The 13738-nt window shown below is 44.2% G+C and overlaps 3 protein-coding genes across 3 annotated transcripts; 2 read left to right on the forward strand and 1 right to left on the reverse strand.

Annotated features, from left to right (window-relative positions):
• Positions 1-1333: 1333 nt before the first annotated feature.
• LOC125912157 (histone H4) lies at positions 1334-2301 on the reverse strand. The gene has a single exon (XM_049616426.1). It carries the CDS (start codon positions 2188-2190, stop codon positions 1879-1881), a length of 312 nt encoding a protein of 103 aa, XP_049472383.1. The 5' UTR covers positions 2191-2301; the 3' UTR covers positions 1334-1878.
• An 8265-nt stretch (positions 2302-10566) lies between these two features.
• On the forward strand, positions 10567-11638 carry LOC125912151 (histone H3). Its single transcript, XM_049616419.1, has one exon. The coding sequence runs from the start codon at positions 10601-10603 to the stop codon at positions 11009-11011; it is 411 nt and encodes a 136-aa protein (XP_049472376.1). The 5' UTR covers positions 10567-10600; the 3' UTR covers positions 11012-11638.
• A 175-nt stretch (positions 11639-11813) lies between these two features.
• Positions 11814-12980, forward strand: LOC125912154 (histone H2B type 2-F). Its single transcript, XM_049616422.1, has one exon. The coding sequence runs from the start codon at positions 12067-12069 to the stop codon at positions 12445-12447; it is 381 nt and encodes a 126-aa protein (XP_049472379.1). The 5' UTR covers positions 11814-12066; the 3' UTR covers positions 12448-12980.
• The last annotated feature ends 758 nt before the right edge of the window (positions 12981-13738 follow it).

Raw genomic sequence — 13738 nt, forward strand, 5'->3', positions numbered from 1 at the left:
ATGCTCCCAAGATCAGTGAGATAAGGGGCAAGTACGCCTGGCCATAGTTGTGATTCACCAATAACCTGTAGAATAGCTATGGATTTCTCTGTGTGTATGCATGCAGAGGACACATTGGGCCATATCAGGAATTACCAACAGATGGCCGATTTAAGGTTTGAATACTGGGTACCTCATGTACCTCATGAATATTCAACATGGTGTGTATTATTAGGTCTTTCTACTCGTTCCTATATCTATGTTTACCACACATGCTCTACTTAAGTTATGTATTTAGTGAAAGATAAAATGGGAACAAGGATCACTATTAAAATCACTGTAAAGAAGGTGCGTCATTAATAGGTAAAGGATGATATATTAGAGAAACTTAAGAAAAAAACATCCATTGGTTACAAAATTCAATATTAAAAATGCAAACCAATAATATTTAGGAAAACAAGCTGACTAGTTTTCGTTCATATATCTTCTATGTTTGCCTCAGATGCTTTGAAGAAATAAGCTGTTTTACTTTTTTCCTCCTGTAATATTTTGTACTACAGAAAATTTGCTAGGCTCATTCACCTAGTGTTTTTCTTTTCCCCTTCAAAGAAAGCAAAATGTAACATTTTGGGAAACAATTTAATTAGGGCCATATCTACTCAGATTTAAATACTTTAGTTTCATTTAAAGAAACTATGTTATGTAGACCAATGGTTCTCAAACTGGGTATCATAATCACCTGAAGGATTTGTTAAAACACAAATTGCTAGATCTTACCCCCTAGAATTTTTCACTGAATAGATCTGGGGTGGATCCAAGATTTTGCATTTCTAACAAGAAAAAGACACACCTGAATGAACTGTTTCTTGAAGACTTGCTTCCATGATGTTATAGTTTGATCAGCTTTTGTAGAAGCTGACATCTGTATTTTTGCAATGTTTTCACTGAAAGACAGTTGTCTTCCCACATCCTTGACTCAAACTGTCCCTTGAATATAGCATTGAAAAAAAAGCACACTCAGCAGATAATACGCCAAACTTGCTTTTAGAAACCGCAGTAGTGATCTCATCTGTTCTAATAACCTGGATTTCTCTTGATTTTAAATGCTCTTGCACCTTTTGAAGTGAGAATTCAGACTACAAAACATCGTCCATTGTGAAGAGGGCCCTTCAGCCATCTAGCCCACACCCTCTTGTAGAGGTAGGAAGTGAAACCCAAAATAGAGAATTGAGACTCAACACCACGGGGGGGGGGGGGGGGGGGCAAAGGCCACCTCTAGATTGCAAACCATTGGGCTGCCCCCTCTCCCACTTCTCCGAAGCAAATGTCGTGAGCTGGATAGCTAGTTCTTACCTTCCGCAGCCCAGCCCACCGATCACAATACAGCGCACCCAAAAGCAAACAGAAAACATTGCTTAGATCTGGAGTACAAGACCTTTTAAAATGAATCAAAAAATGGAGCAAGCACATGAAAGGCAGTTTTTAGTGAACGACTTGGGTTTTTTATTTTCTAACGTTTATTCATTTTTGAGACAGAGCATGAACGGGGGAGGGGCAGAGAGAGAAGGAGACACAGAATCTGAAACAGGCTCCAGGCTCCGAGCTGTCAGCACAGAGCTCTATGCGGGGCTTGAACTCACAGACCGCGAGATCACGATGTGAGCCGAAGTCGGCCGCCCAACCGACTGAGCCACCCAGGCGCCCCACGATTTGGGTTTTCAGGGCTGTTAACACTTCAGGAATGCCTACCTCTCGCGAACTTCCCAAAACCTGACTCTAGCCCAACTCCCAAAAACAAAGTTACCAAAGTTCAACCCGAGCGTCCAGCTCTTCCGAAGACCCGATGGTTGGCCCTAAAAAGGGCCGTTGGCAGGAAGGATGCAGAAATGAAGCGGCATCTTAGCCTCCGAAACCATAGAGGGTGCGTCCCTGTCGCTTCAGGGCATACACTACGTCCATAGCCGTGACCGTCTTGCGCTTGGCGTGCTCAGTGTAGGTGACTGCATCCCGAATGACGTTTTCCAGGAAAACCTTCAGCACGCCCCGGGTCTCCTCGTAGATGAGACCGGAGATCCGCTTGACTCCTCCACGCCGGGCAAGGCGCCGAATTGCCGGCTTCGTGATCCCTTGGATGTTGTCTCTCAAAACTTTGCGGTGGCGCTTGGCACCCCCCTTGCCCAAGCCTTTGCCGCCCTTTCCTCTCCCCGACATACCGACAATCAAGCTGGAGACACAACCTTCGGTGAGAGTAGAGCGGCTTTACCCCCTAATATAACAGAGCACCGGACCAGATTGAGAACAGAAGGCGAGAGGCGGGAAGCCCGCCCTAAATTGTCCCCGCCCGCTCCGCATTGCGTCATTTCTTCTCTGCTAATTTCCTACCCGTTCTTCCGCCCGCTGCACCGCTCCCTCTAATGGCAAGTGGACTCTTAGTTTAAAAAAAAATCTCCCGGCCATAGTCCTTGGGAGAATACAGATCCATCCAACGTGAGGCGTCCGGATGCCGCAGCCGTTTTCGCTTCTCCCTCCATTTGTGGATTCCCCCAGGGCGTAAAATTTAGGCTAAGGGGAAAGGTCTTTCTGGCATGAGAAGACCAGAGAAAGGCCAAATGGAGTCCAGAGACGGGAAGAAGAGGGCGCCAGCGCCTGGTCTGATCCCGACTAGAGGGTCACAGGCTTGTGAGGCATGGTTACATAAAACAGCAACAAAAGCAGTTCCGATCATTTGGCGCACCTGGAAGGTGATGTCAAGAGCAGCCGCTCCTGGGCTGTATGTGGAGGGGGGAAGAGGGAGATCGCCTTAATTTCGGAGTCTAGTCTGTTTTGTTGATATGGGGCATGGAATTTCACCTCACCCAGGTCAGATCCTAGGAGAATTGGTCTTAGAATATTTGCAAGCCTTCTCAAGGAAGTCAGTGAGTGCAACGCACTGTCATTCAAAGCTCTGGCGAAAGAAGCAATATATACAGAAAGAAGACTCCGTTTCCACAGATCCTCTGAAATCAACCCTTGCTTTCAGCCAGAAATCAGTGACCCAACTGTGTGCCCCTTGAGGAGCCAGCAAAGTTGGCTGAATTGGTTTTCTCAAGGGGAAATCTCCTTTTTGAAAGTCCTTACCAGAAACTGCCCTATGAAATTGACAGGGGTCCTTTACTGAAAGCATGTTCCTTACTTTACCAGGGCCTTCTTTTGGAGAATCTATCAGAAGATGTGGTTTCTGCATCAGAAAGAATTGTCCTTTTTTTTTTTTTTTCTAAAGGATGTTTATTATCTAAGAAATGTTTGTTTATTTATTTATTTATATATTTATTTTCAGTTTATTTTGAGAGAGGGAGTGCACAAGCGCCAGCGGTGCACGGGCAGAGAGAGGGAGAGAGAGAATCCCAGGCGGGCTTAGCATTGTCAGCGCAGAGCTGGAAGGGGTATTCCATCTCATCAATCTGGAGATCATGATCTGAGCCAAGATGACTGAGCCACCCAGGCGCCCCTATCTTAGGAAATCTTATATATATGCCCCTTTTTAGCTCTCTTCTGGCTCCAACTACCTTCTATATGCTAATGAGTCCCAGTACTGTATCTTTATCAGACTTCTAGGCCCAAGGCATATAGATCCTCCTGGTTGTTCTTTAGTCATTTTAAACTCAGAAATCTCAAAATGATTAAACTTCAAAGCTCGAAGGTGTGACTGTGATGGGGACTGAGGGAATTCATTTTCCTTCTTCCCCAGCCATACACTTTGTTCTCTGCTCATTGAATGGGTTCACCAGGCATCGCTTGTCTAAACCAACACCCTGGGATTCACAATAGATGTTGGTTACAAAAATGAAAGGAATGTTGAGAAAGAAGATACATTTTTAAAATAGCCTTTTTTCTTTATTTTTTTACAGACAGGCTGTATATTAGTTGAGTTGTGAGCATTCAATTCTAATTTTCCCCATAAATCAAGGATAGCATCATGCTAACATCTGCAGCCTGAACATTAAAAAGAAACAAAACAGGGGCGCCTGGGTGGCTCAGTGGGTTAACCATCCGACTTCGGCTCAGGTCATGATCCCGAGCATAGTTCTTGAGTTTGAGCCCGACATCAGGCTCTGTGCTGACAGCTCAGAGCCTGGAGCCTGCTTCAGATTCTGTATCTCCCTCTCTCTGCCCCTCCCTTGCTCGTGCTCTGTCTTTCTCTCGAACATAAAATAAAACATTAAAAAAAATTTTTTTAATAAAAACAAAACAAGTCATTTCTGTTGAAAATAAATAAATATAACCTTTAAAATTCTTGCACTATGTAGCTTAAATCTCATGAGACTGGTTAATGGAATAAAAATACTTTTCATCTGTATAGCTTTAGAATACTGTGAACATTCCTTGAATCTACTGCATTCCATTGGGATGTGTTGCATTGGAAAAACCAGACATGGTATAAACTTCCTTCTCCCTCTTAGAGTCTGTGGCTGGACTAGGAATTAAGCTCATTGAAGACTGATCAAAAAGGAAAAAAAAGCATACGGATTTTAATATTTTTATGTGTACACAGGAGTCTTCAGAAGGAAAATGAAGACCTGAAAAGGCTGTGAGGCCCAGAAGGTTATACATACTTCTAAAAACAAGGAACAATAAAATCTGGGAATATGACCAGACAGAGGGGCTTGGGCTACAGACAGTAAGTTGTGGGACAGTGACTGGGAAATATATGGCAGAAACTAATGGTATCTTCTGAACCGCTTCAAACTGAAATCTGCTGTAGAGGAGGCAAAATTTACCTCTTCCCTCTTAGAGTTTTTGGCTGGGCCTGATGATTGACGGAAGACAGATTAACAGGAGAAAAGCATACAAACATATTTACTGTAAGTTTTACTTGACATGGGAGCTCTCATGAGGAAATGAAGATCCAAAGAAGCAGTTAGAGTTGACTGCTTGTGTATTGAATTGGACAGAGAGTAGTAAATCATGCAAATGTCACAAGGTGAAAGTGCTTTGGCTACGGCAGTTCATGGAGGAAAAAGAACAAGGAAGATCAGGGTTAGTTTAACAAGGTTTGTTTGTGCAGATTTCTCTTGGCTTCAACTCCCTGTCCTTGGTGAAAACAATGTTGTTTTCCTCCTGGCCTATGGAAGACCTCGTCCATGGGGGCGGGGGGCGGAGGGGGGGGCGGGAATCTCCTGTTTTCAGGAAGGAAATGGAGGTCAGAGAACTTCTCGCACCTGCTGTTTTTCAAGTGCCTTCAGCTCAAAATAATCATTATGCCAGAGTGACATAATTTAGGGGTGGCATATTCTGTCACTGATGGGGTTCGGGACATGCTGCCCCAAAACATGGCACATTAATATTGAATATTCTAAGTCAGAGAAATTTTGAGAAAAGGACATAAGCAGGAAGGTCACTCTGACCCTTCCCCAAAGCCCTCTTCCCTAAAACAGGTCATAAAAGCCTCTTGTGTCTTCTCTATATGATTAGAGGGATAGATAAGGAAGAAAGGAGCATCTTTATCTCTAAAGACAAAGGGACATACAGAAGAATCTTAACAGGCCTTGCTGCTTCCTCTGGTGTATTAAACTTATTTCACACTCTGTAACCTACTGTATTTCTACATGAGTGCCCACAGTTCATCACACCTAGCATAAAAATATTCAGGTCTGTTTCTTTAGGTCTTCATTTCCTTATGAAGTTTCCTGTGTCACATAAAACCTACGTTAAATAAAACTGTGTGCTCTTCTCCTGTTATTCTGTATTTGTTGGTTTGACTTTCAGACTCAGCCAGGGACCCTAAGAGGACTAAGGAAAACTTTTTCCTCCCCTATGCTACCCTTCACTGTATAGTATAAGCAGTAATATTAAGGTAAAAAGGGGAAGTGATTTTTTTTCATGTTTATTATTTTTTTTAATTTTTAAAAAATGTTTATATATTTTTGAGATAGAGACAGAGTATGAGCGGGGAGGGGCAGAGAGAGAGGGAGACACAGAATCAGAAGCAGGCTCCAGGCTCCAAGCTGTCAGCACAGTGCCCAACGAGGGGCTCAACTCATGGACAATGAGATCATGACCTGAGCCAAAAAGTCAGATGCTCAACCGACTGAGCCACCCAGGGGCCCCAAAAAAGTGTGGGGGGAGTTTTTATCCAATGAGCAAGATGTTGAAGGAATGAGTTTATCTCAGAATGGGATAAGGAAAGAAGCTCAAAATCCCGTGGCTTCTGAATTTGGTCCAGGGCTACTGACCTCTTAAGATGAAAGAAAATCATTTCACTCATATGTCGAATTTAAAAAACAAGCAAACGTACAAAGAGGGGCACCTGGGTGGCTCAGTCAGGTAAGCACCGACTCTTGGTTTTAGCTCAGGTCATGATCTCACTGTTCATGGGTTTGAGCTTCAAACCAGGCTCCATGCTGCTGGTGTGGGGCCTGCTTGTGATTCTCCCTCTCCCTCTCTCTCTCTCTCTGCCCCTTGCCTGCTCTTATGCGCATGCGAGCACACACACACCACTCACTCTCTCTCTCTCAGAATAAACTTTAAAAAAAGAGGTACAAAGAGAAAAAAAAGAGACAAACCAAAAACAGACCCCTACCTATTTCCTGGAAATCAGAACATACTGTTGGTTTCCAGAGAGGAGGTGGGTGAGGGGTGGGTGATAGGTGAGAGGGATTGAGTACATTTGTCTTGATAAGCACTGAGTAATATATGGAATTGTTGAATCACTATATTGTGTACCTGAAGCTAATATAACATTGTATGTTAAGTACACTGGACTTAAAATTAAAAACTAAAAATCAGGGGCGCCTGGGTGGCTCAGTCAGTTGAGCGTCTAACTTCTGCTCAGGTGGCGATCTGGTGGTTTGTGGGTTTGAGCTCTCTGCTGTCAGCCTGTCAGCACAGAGCCTGCTTTGATTCCTCTGTCCCCCTCTCTCTCTGCCCCTCCCCCACTTGTGCTTGCTTTCAAATTAAATAAATAAAATAAAATAAAAAATTTTTAAAAACGTGAAAGGAAATCAGGCACATGGCCTACCCAACCCACAAGCCAAAGATTCAGTCTCATCTTGGGGGTATTTGAACCCGTGGGGGTACTTGTAGTCAAAGACTAAACACAAACTGGCTTCCCAGAACATGTAGTTAAAATTTTTTTTAAATGTTTCTTTATTTTTGAGAGAGAAACAGAGCTCAAGCAGGGGAGGGGCAGAGAGAGAGGGAGACACAGAATCAGAAGCAGGTTCCAGGCTCTGAGCTGTGAGCACAGAGCCCGATGCGAGTCTGGAACTCAGGAACAGCGAGATCATGACCTGAGCTGAAGCTGGACACTTAACTGACTGAGCCACCCAGATGCCCCAGGAACGTGTATTTTAATTTAGTCCATTACTTTTGTACTAAAAACAAACACATGCACACACAAAACGTTATATTTTTCTTTTACATGTTTATTTCCTGTGGCAAATTTTAGGCTTCTTATGCTATTTCCCCTCTCTCAGTACTACATAATGAAACTTCAGGGCTCAATCTGGAAACTGCAGATTCTTATTATTTCTAGTGAAAGAAACTTCAGAGGTATCAGTAGGAGAAAAAGAATCCCCATTTCCCCACAGCTACAGCAAAGCACGGGTTCTTCTGGCTCGTCAATTTACTTCTGATAGAGTAGTGTGTTGAGAACACTCACAGCAATCACCCCTTCAAGGTCCTTCTACCCAGACCTACCTTCTACTCTGACATGAGACAGATTAACAGAGAAAATAAAATTTAATTTGGTATGTACAGGGAAGTCACGCAGACCATCTATGATGGTAGCTCTCATCCTGAAGCAGGCCTTCCATCTAAATTCTCAGGGGCATCTGGGTGGCTCAGGCAGTTAAGCCTCCAGACTTCAGCTCAGGTCATGATCTCAGGGTTTGTGAGTTTGAGCCCCGCGTCAGGGAGAGCCTGCTTGGGGTTCTCTCTCTTTCTCTCTCTCTCTCTCTCTCTCTCTCTCTCTCTCTCTCTCTCTCTGCCCTGCCCCGCCCCCACCCTCTGCCACTTCTCCTTCTCCCTCTCAAAACTAAGCATTTTTTAAATTAAAAAAAAATTGTTTTAAATAAATTTTCAGGTAAACAGTTTTTCCTGAATCTGCTGGGTTTTGATCACTTTTTAACTTGAAATAATCTTCATGCCAAAGTGGCCCATCTTGGAGTGGTGTGCCTTTGGCATCTGTAAATAACAGATTGTTCTATTCTGAGAAATGCCAGAGGAAGAGGTTTGGAATTTTCTGATTCTCTGTATTATAAAGAGAAAATACACCCCATGACTATTGGATTCTATATGAATATACATTGTAGGGGAGCAAAATTTTGCTACCTCCAAATATGTTTCTTTGGTATGTGGATTATTTTAGGCCGATTATTTTTAAGAAGCAGAAGACTCAAGAAGTTTTTCTTTTTGCCTCCCTCCTAACTGCGTAAGAGAATTTAGATAGAGGACCTGCTCTAGGAGGGGAGCTATCACCATAGAGAACTACTGTATAATATGAACTAGGTGTTACAGATAGGGAAGAACTTAACAAAGTCTAGTTGCTAAAATCCCTTTCTATGCTCCATTGTTTCTCTCTGGCCCAGCAAACATTTGTTTACCAAACGTTTACTCATGTTCATCTTCTTGTAATGGTCTTCCTTCCGTTTGCAGTCCCAGACCTCAACCCCCTTGTTAGCTATCGATGGCACATAAGCCTGAACTGCCTAGGGGGCCTCACATTCTTCTATGATTTTCTCCTGTTAATCTGTCTCATGTCAATTTAATTCTTAGACCAGCCAAAAAACCTTGAGGGGTAGGGCAAAGTTTTTCCTCCCTAACAACAGCTTGAGAAACTTTTTCTTATTTAAATGAACACCAGGGCCAAGAGTACATAGATTGAAAAAGAACACTGCAAAGAAATGTTGACACTTGTGGAGGCTGCTTTGGGCTGTCATCCAAGACTCCCCCCCCGGCCCCCCCCTTGGGCCCACCCCCACCCCCCCCCCCCCCCCCCCCCCCCCTTGGTAGTTTCCTCTTCTGATGGGAATAGTTTAGTGGAGAAGTTTGAGAAACATTGAGTCATTTGATTGCATGATGGGAAAATTCTTCATTGCTTTAAGATGTACCCCAAGGCTGATGAAACTGGAAATCCACTATAATTCCATTATTTTCCTTTAGGATATTATGCAGGCCTTGTTACTTGTCCAGGACAAGCCATAATTTCTCTGAGACTCAGTTTCCTTATCTGTAAAATGAGGAAAGTAACATCTACTTTACAGAGTTGGGATTAAATGAAGTAGTGTATGCAGAAGAATTTTTAAATACCAAGTAGTGCTCTCTCTGTGTTAGTCATTATCACAAACTGGCCACAGGAAGGGGTAACAGTTGTTCATATCAGTTAACACTTTTGCAAGACATCTTAGGTCTCCCTAGAGCAGATTGTGCTGTTGATGGGAACTCTTGTAGATACAAAGTTTCTAAGTTATTTAGTGTTCAGGAAATCGCCTCAAAATCACTTGCCCCTAGCAGGAAGATGGTAATTCATATTGACACCATAAAGTAAGTTTTAAACTTCTTGGGCTTGATTTTGTTCACAGGTGTGAGTTACTAAAGGTTTGGATGCAAGGCTTTTTCAATAGAATAAACATACGATTAAAATTTTTATATTAAGTATTCACCAATTTAAGCATTGGTAACCTTACATCACTTGTTTCATGACATGCAGTTTTCCAAGCAATGCTACAAAGCATATGAAACTGAAAAGCAGTGGATCTTCGATTTCTCTATAGAGAATAAAAAAGATGAAACTTTCAGGTGAAACTTTTAGATGAAATTACTTAATTGAAGGAAACCTGTTAGTAACTCCGTAATCAACAAGTAATTTGTTTACTTTGAAACTTTATTTTAGTTTTTAATCTGACCGACCAGCAAATTGACTATTTAGAAACTATTCACCATTATAAAGGAGAAAATAACGTTTCTCGTTTTATATTCCCTGATTTAGACGCGTTTCGTCTCTTGGACCTAATTGGCCATTGAGGGGAGGGAGGCGCGTTCCAAGGTGAAAAGGTTAAAGAAAGGGGGAAGGCTCAAGGCTCTTCTACACTGCAAGTCGGTGGTGATCAGCACAGGGCTTCGGCGTAGTTCCGAAGTTGGGTAAAGGTAAATTCAGTGTTTGGTTCTTTCAACTGCATATTGTTTTGTTGAGTCCCAGTCATACTGTAATGCAACTAACGCGCTTAGCAGAGGGTGAGGCGCAAAATGTTAGCTGTGGTATTGGAGTTACAGTAACAACTAGAAATGTAGACTGAAACCTAGTTCATGGGAAGGCACGCTTTTATTTCGAAGGAACCTGAATCCCAAGCTTGCAAAAACACTTTCAAAACTGCTCTTACAAAAGTGACATCAATTTAAAGGAAAGGCCTAAAAAAAAAAAAAAAAATCTGTGACCGATAAAATTACAGAAAAGTACGGAAAGATGAAGTAATAAGGGAAAGAGATTAGCATTATAATCTTCTACCCGAGTAAAAAAAGGATTGAAATCTAGCCAATGAGATCACAAGTCTGGAAGTTCTTAACCGTTCTGGTCCAATCAAGAGGAGGCTACGTCTATAAATATGACTGCCTAGTACTTCTTGGATAAAGCCAGTAAGGCACCATGGCCCGCACAAAGCAGACCGCCCGCAAGTCGACCGGCGGCAAGGCCCCGCGTAAGCAGCTGGCCACCAAAGCGGCCCGCAAGAGCGCGCCCGCCACGGGCGGCGTGAAGAAGCCGCACCGCTACCGGCCGGGCACCGTGGCCCTGCGGGAGATCCGGCGCTACCAGAAGTCCACCGAGCTGCTGATCCGTAAGCTGCCGTTCCAGCGGCTGGTGCGCGAGATCGCGCAGGACTTCAAGACGGACCTGCGCTTCCAGAGCTCGGCGGTGATGGCGCTGCAGGAGGCGAGCGAGGCCTACCTGGTGGGGCTGTTCGAGGACACGAACCTGTGCGCCATCCACGCCAAGCGCGTCACCATCATGCCCAAGGACATCCAGTTGGCTCGCCGTATCCGCGGGGAGCGGGCTTAAGGCCTGTGCTTTTAAGTGGACCACCTAATGGCTCTTTTCAGAGCCACTCATGTTTTCACGAGGAGTAGCTGTATCGCCTATCTCACCTGGCGTGGGTGTACTGTTGTGCTCTGGGTAGAGGAATGAGGGGAAACTCGCACGTGGTGGGTAGGAAGATCACAATGTCTGAACTTTGGTCGGCTGACAGGCGCTAGCGGGAACAGCTGAAGCTGGGCTTAGATCGCTTTTGCCTAAGCTTTTACATATGTTGAGTTACAGTCTACAGCGTCAGCCTTACTAGTTTGAAGAAAAACTTGCAAGGGGGTGGACTTTGCTCTACTAGTCGTTTGTAACGTTAACACGCTACTCGTACAAAGCGTTAGCACGAATCTGGATATAGAAACGAAGCGGGAAGGCGGTCGTGTGGGTTTGTGATAACTGCCGGGTTGGGGATTTGGGTTTTCAACTAGATTTTACAGTTAAGACTAAGCTGGATGTAAGTCCTGGTTTGCAAATGAGAGCCTTTTTCCTGGTTTATGTGTCTTAAGAGTTGTATGGATCTAATATCTAATACCCTATTGCATAAGACAGCGCAAACACGAATAGGAATTTGAGGGAAATGCTGATGGGTTGGTTTTTTTTTTTTTTGAGATGTTTGTTACTGCTCCGAAACCCAAAGGCAAAACAAACTTCCACAAAGTGTAGGAAGTGATGCAAAAATAGAAATGGGCGCTTCAGATCTTTACCGTATGCAAGTACAACTGAAAAGTAATAACCATCCCCAAACACCCCAAACAGGTGAACTATAGTTTTACGTAACTTATTGGTTGGTCTGAAACGGAACATTTCAATTGGCTAAGAAGACGTTTGCTCTGATAGCCATTAAGGAAGCGCTAGCAGAAGCTATTATTTGCATAGACTCCACCCCTGTATGACGACCTTGTTGGAAATTAACCAATAAAAATGCAGTCCTATGCGAGCCTTCATTTGCATACGGGCTCTATAAGTAGCGCGTAACGAAGCCGCTTGAATGTAGTCCGGATCGTTTCGGCTGTGTGGCGTTTCTTCGAGCAAAAATGCCTGATCCAGCGAAGTCGGCTCCCGCTCCCAAGAAGGGCTCTAAGAAAGCTGTTACGAAAGTGCAGAAGAAGGACGGCAAGAAGCGCAAGCGTAGCCGTAAGGAGAGCTATTCCGTCTATGTGTATAAGGTGTTGAAACAGGTTCACCCGGACACCGGCATCTCGTCCAAGGCCATGGGCATCATGAACTCGTTCGTCAACGACATCTTCGAGCGCATCGCCGGTGAAGCCTCTCGCCTGGCGCATTACAACAAGCGCTCGACCATCACGTCCCGGGAAATCCAGACGGCGGTGCGTCTGCTGCTGCCCGGCGAGCTGGCCAAGCACGCCGTGTCCGAGGGCACCAAGGCTGTCACCAAATACACCAGCTCGAAGTAAGGGCGTGCAAAGGACGCAATAGAACAGCTACTTTTACCCCAACGGCTCTTTTCAGAGCCACTTAACTTGTCACAGGAAGCGGCTGTCCACACTTGTGAAACGCTTGGGTGGCTTTTAGGTTGGGTGGGCTTGTGGTCTCAAATATTTGGGCATGGGGTTAGGTTACGACTGATTAAGCTTGCCCTGGTTAAGACCTGGAATCTCCTATGGTGTGGTGGTGTCCCCCTAGTGGCACGACTCTTCTGGTAACAACTCGTCCTCAAAATGGTCTCTATCTACTTCTAGAGGAAACTGAGGTACAGGTAACAGTAAGCAAAGTTGATGCAGTTCTGGGTTTTTTGATTTCTGGCGGTGGGGTGCTGTTCTACTTTATTAACGCTGTATGTCAACACGAAACTTAGGCCAGCTGACGTTTGTTTTCCTTAGTATACAGATAGCTCTCTGTTCCCCACTGTTTATTAATGTTCCAATCTAACAAACGCTTCTAGGCGTTTGTCACAAATGGTTTCTAATAAAGTCTGCTTTAGTCTGTTGCCCTTTGTGGTTCTGATCTAGCAATCCTCCCCTCGTTTCCTTCTAGCCCCATACCTCAATCAGGTACAGATTTTTGCCCCCATCCCGTGGGATATGGGATATTTTGTAATACCTACAGACAAATCCTCTCTTGGGAGGAATGCTAACGCATTAGTGGGTAAGGGCCAGGGATGCCGGGAAACCTAACCTAATGTACAGGACTGTGCCTACAGCCAAGACTTCGCCTGGCCTGTAACCTCAGTCCTCCTGTGGTATTTGGTAGACCAAGCGCCCAGACTTCCCTTCCATCAGGATTTAATTCTCATTTGGGTCAAACCTTCCCTCAGCCCCACCACCTAGCGCATGTTCTTGCTCCTGGTGAAAGCTGAGAAGAACACAGATTTGCTGTGGTTGCTTACACTCCCACAGGAAAACTATCTTCTCCAGGGCAAGGACCTTGTCGTCTGTAACAATTTCCTAGCTATAAAAGCCACTTTGCTGCTTGCTAAGCCCTCCCAGGTGCCTCTCCTTGAATTTCCTGAGAGATTGGAGGTGGGGACTCGGGGAAGTGGTTTTTGGTGTTCTCAGGTGCATTTATTTAAAAAAAAAAAAAAAGAATGTGCAAATGGCCACAGTTAGCATATAAAATGGCTTTCTAAAGATCCCTTAGTTCAAAACTTGCATAACCTGGCCAATCTTGCCAGGTTGGTGAATGTTTGCCCAGTAAAACCTACCCCTAAGTTAAAGGGAAAAATCTTAGTTTCAGATTCATTTGTCA

Source organism: Panthera uncia (genome assembly GCF_023721935.1).
Source record: "Panthera uncia isolate 11264 chromosome C1 unlocalized genomic scaffold, Puncia_PCG_1.0 HiC_scaffold_4, whole genome shotgun sequence".
NCBI lineage: Eukaryota > Metazoa > Chordata > Mammalia > Carnivora > Felidae > Panthera > Panthera uncia.

Coding starts and splice junctions, on each gene's coding strand:
- LOC125912157 (XM_049616426.1), bottom strand. CDS start 2,190: ATGTCGGGGAGAGGAAAGGGCGGCAAAGGCTTGGGCAAGGGGGGTGCC.
- LOC125912154 (XM_049616422.1), top strand. CDS start 12,067: ATGCCTGATCCAGCGAAGTCGGCTCCCGCTCCCAAGAAGGGCTCTAAG.
- LOC125912151 (XM_049616419.1), top strand. CDS start 10,601: ATGGCCCGCACAAAGCAGACCGCCCGCAAGTCGACCGGCGGCAAGGCC.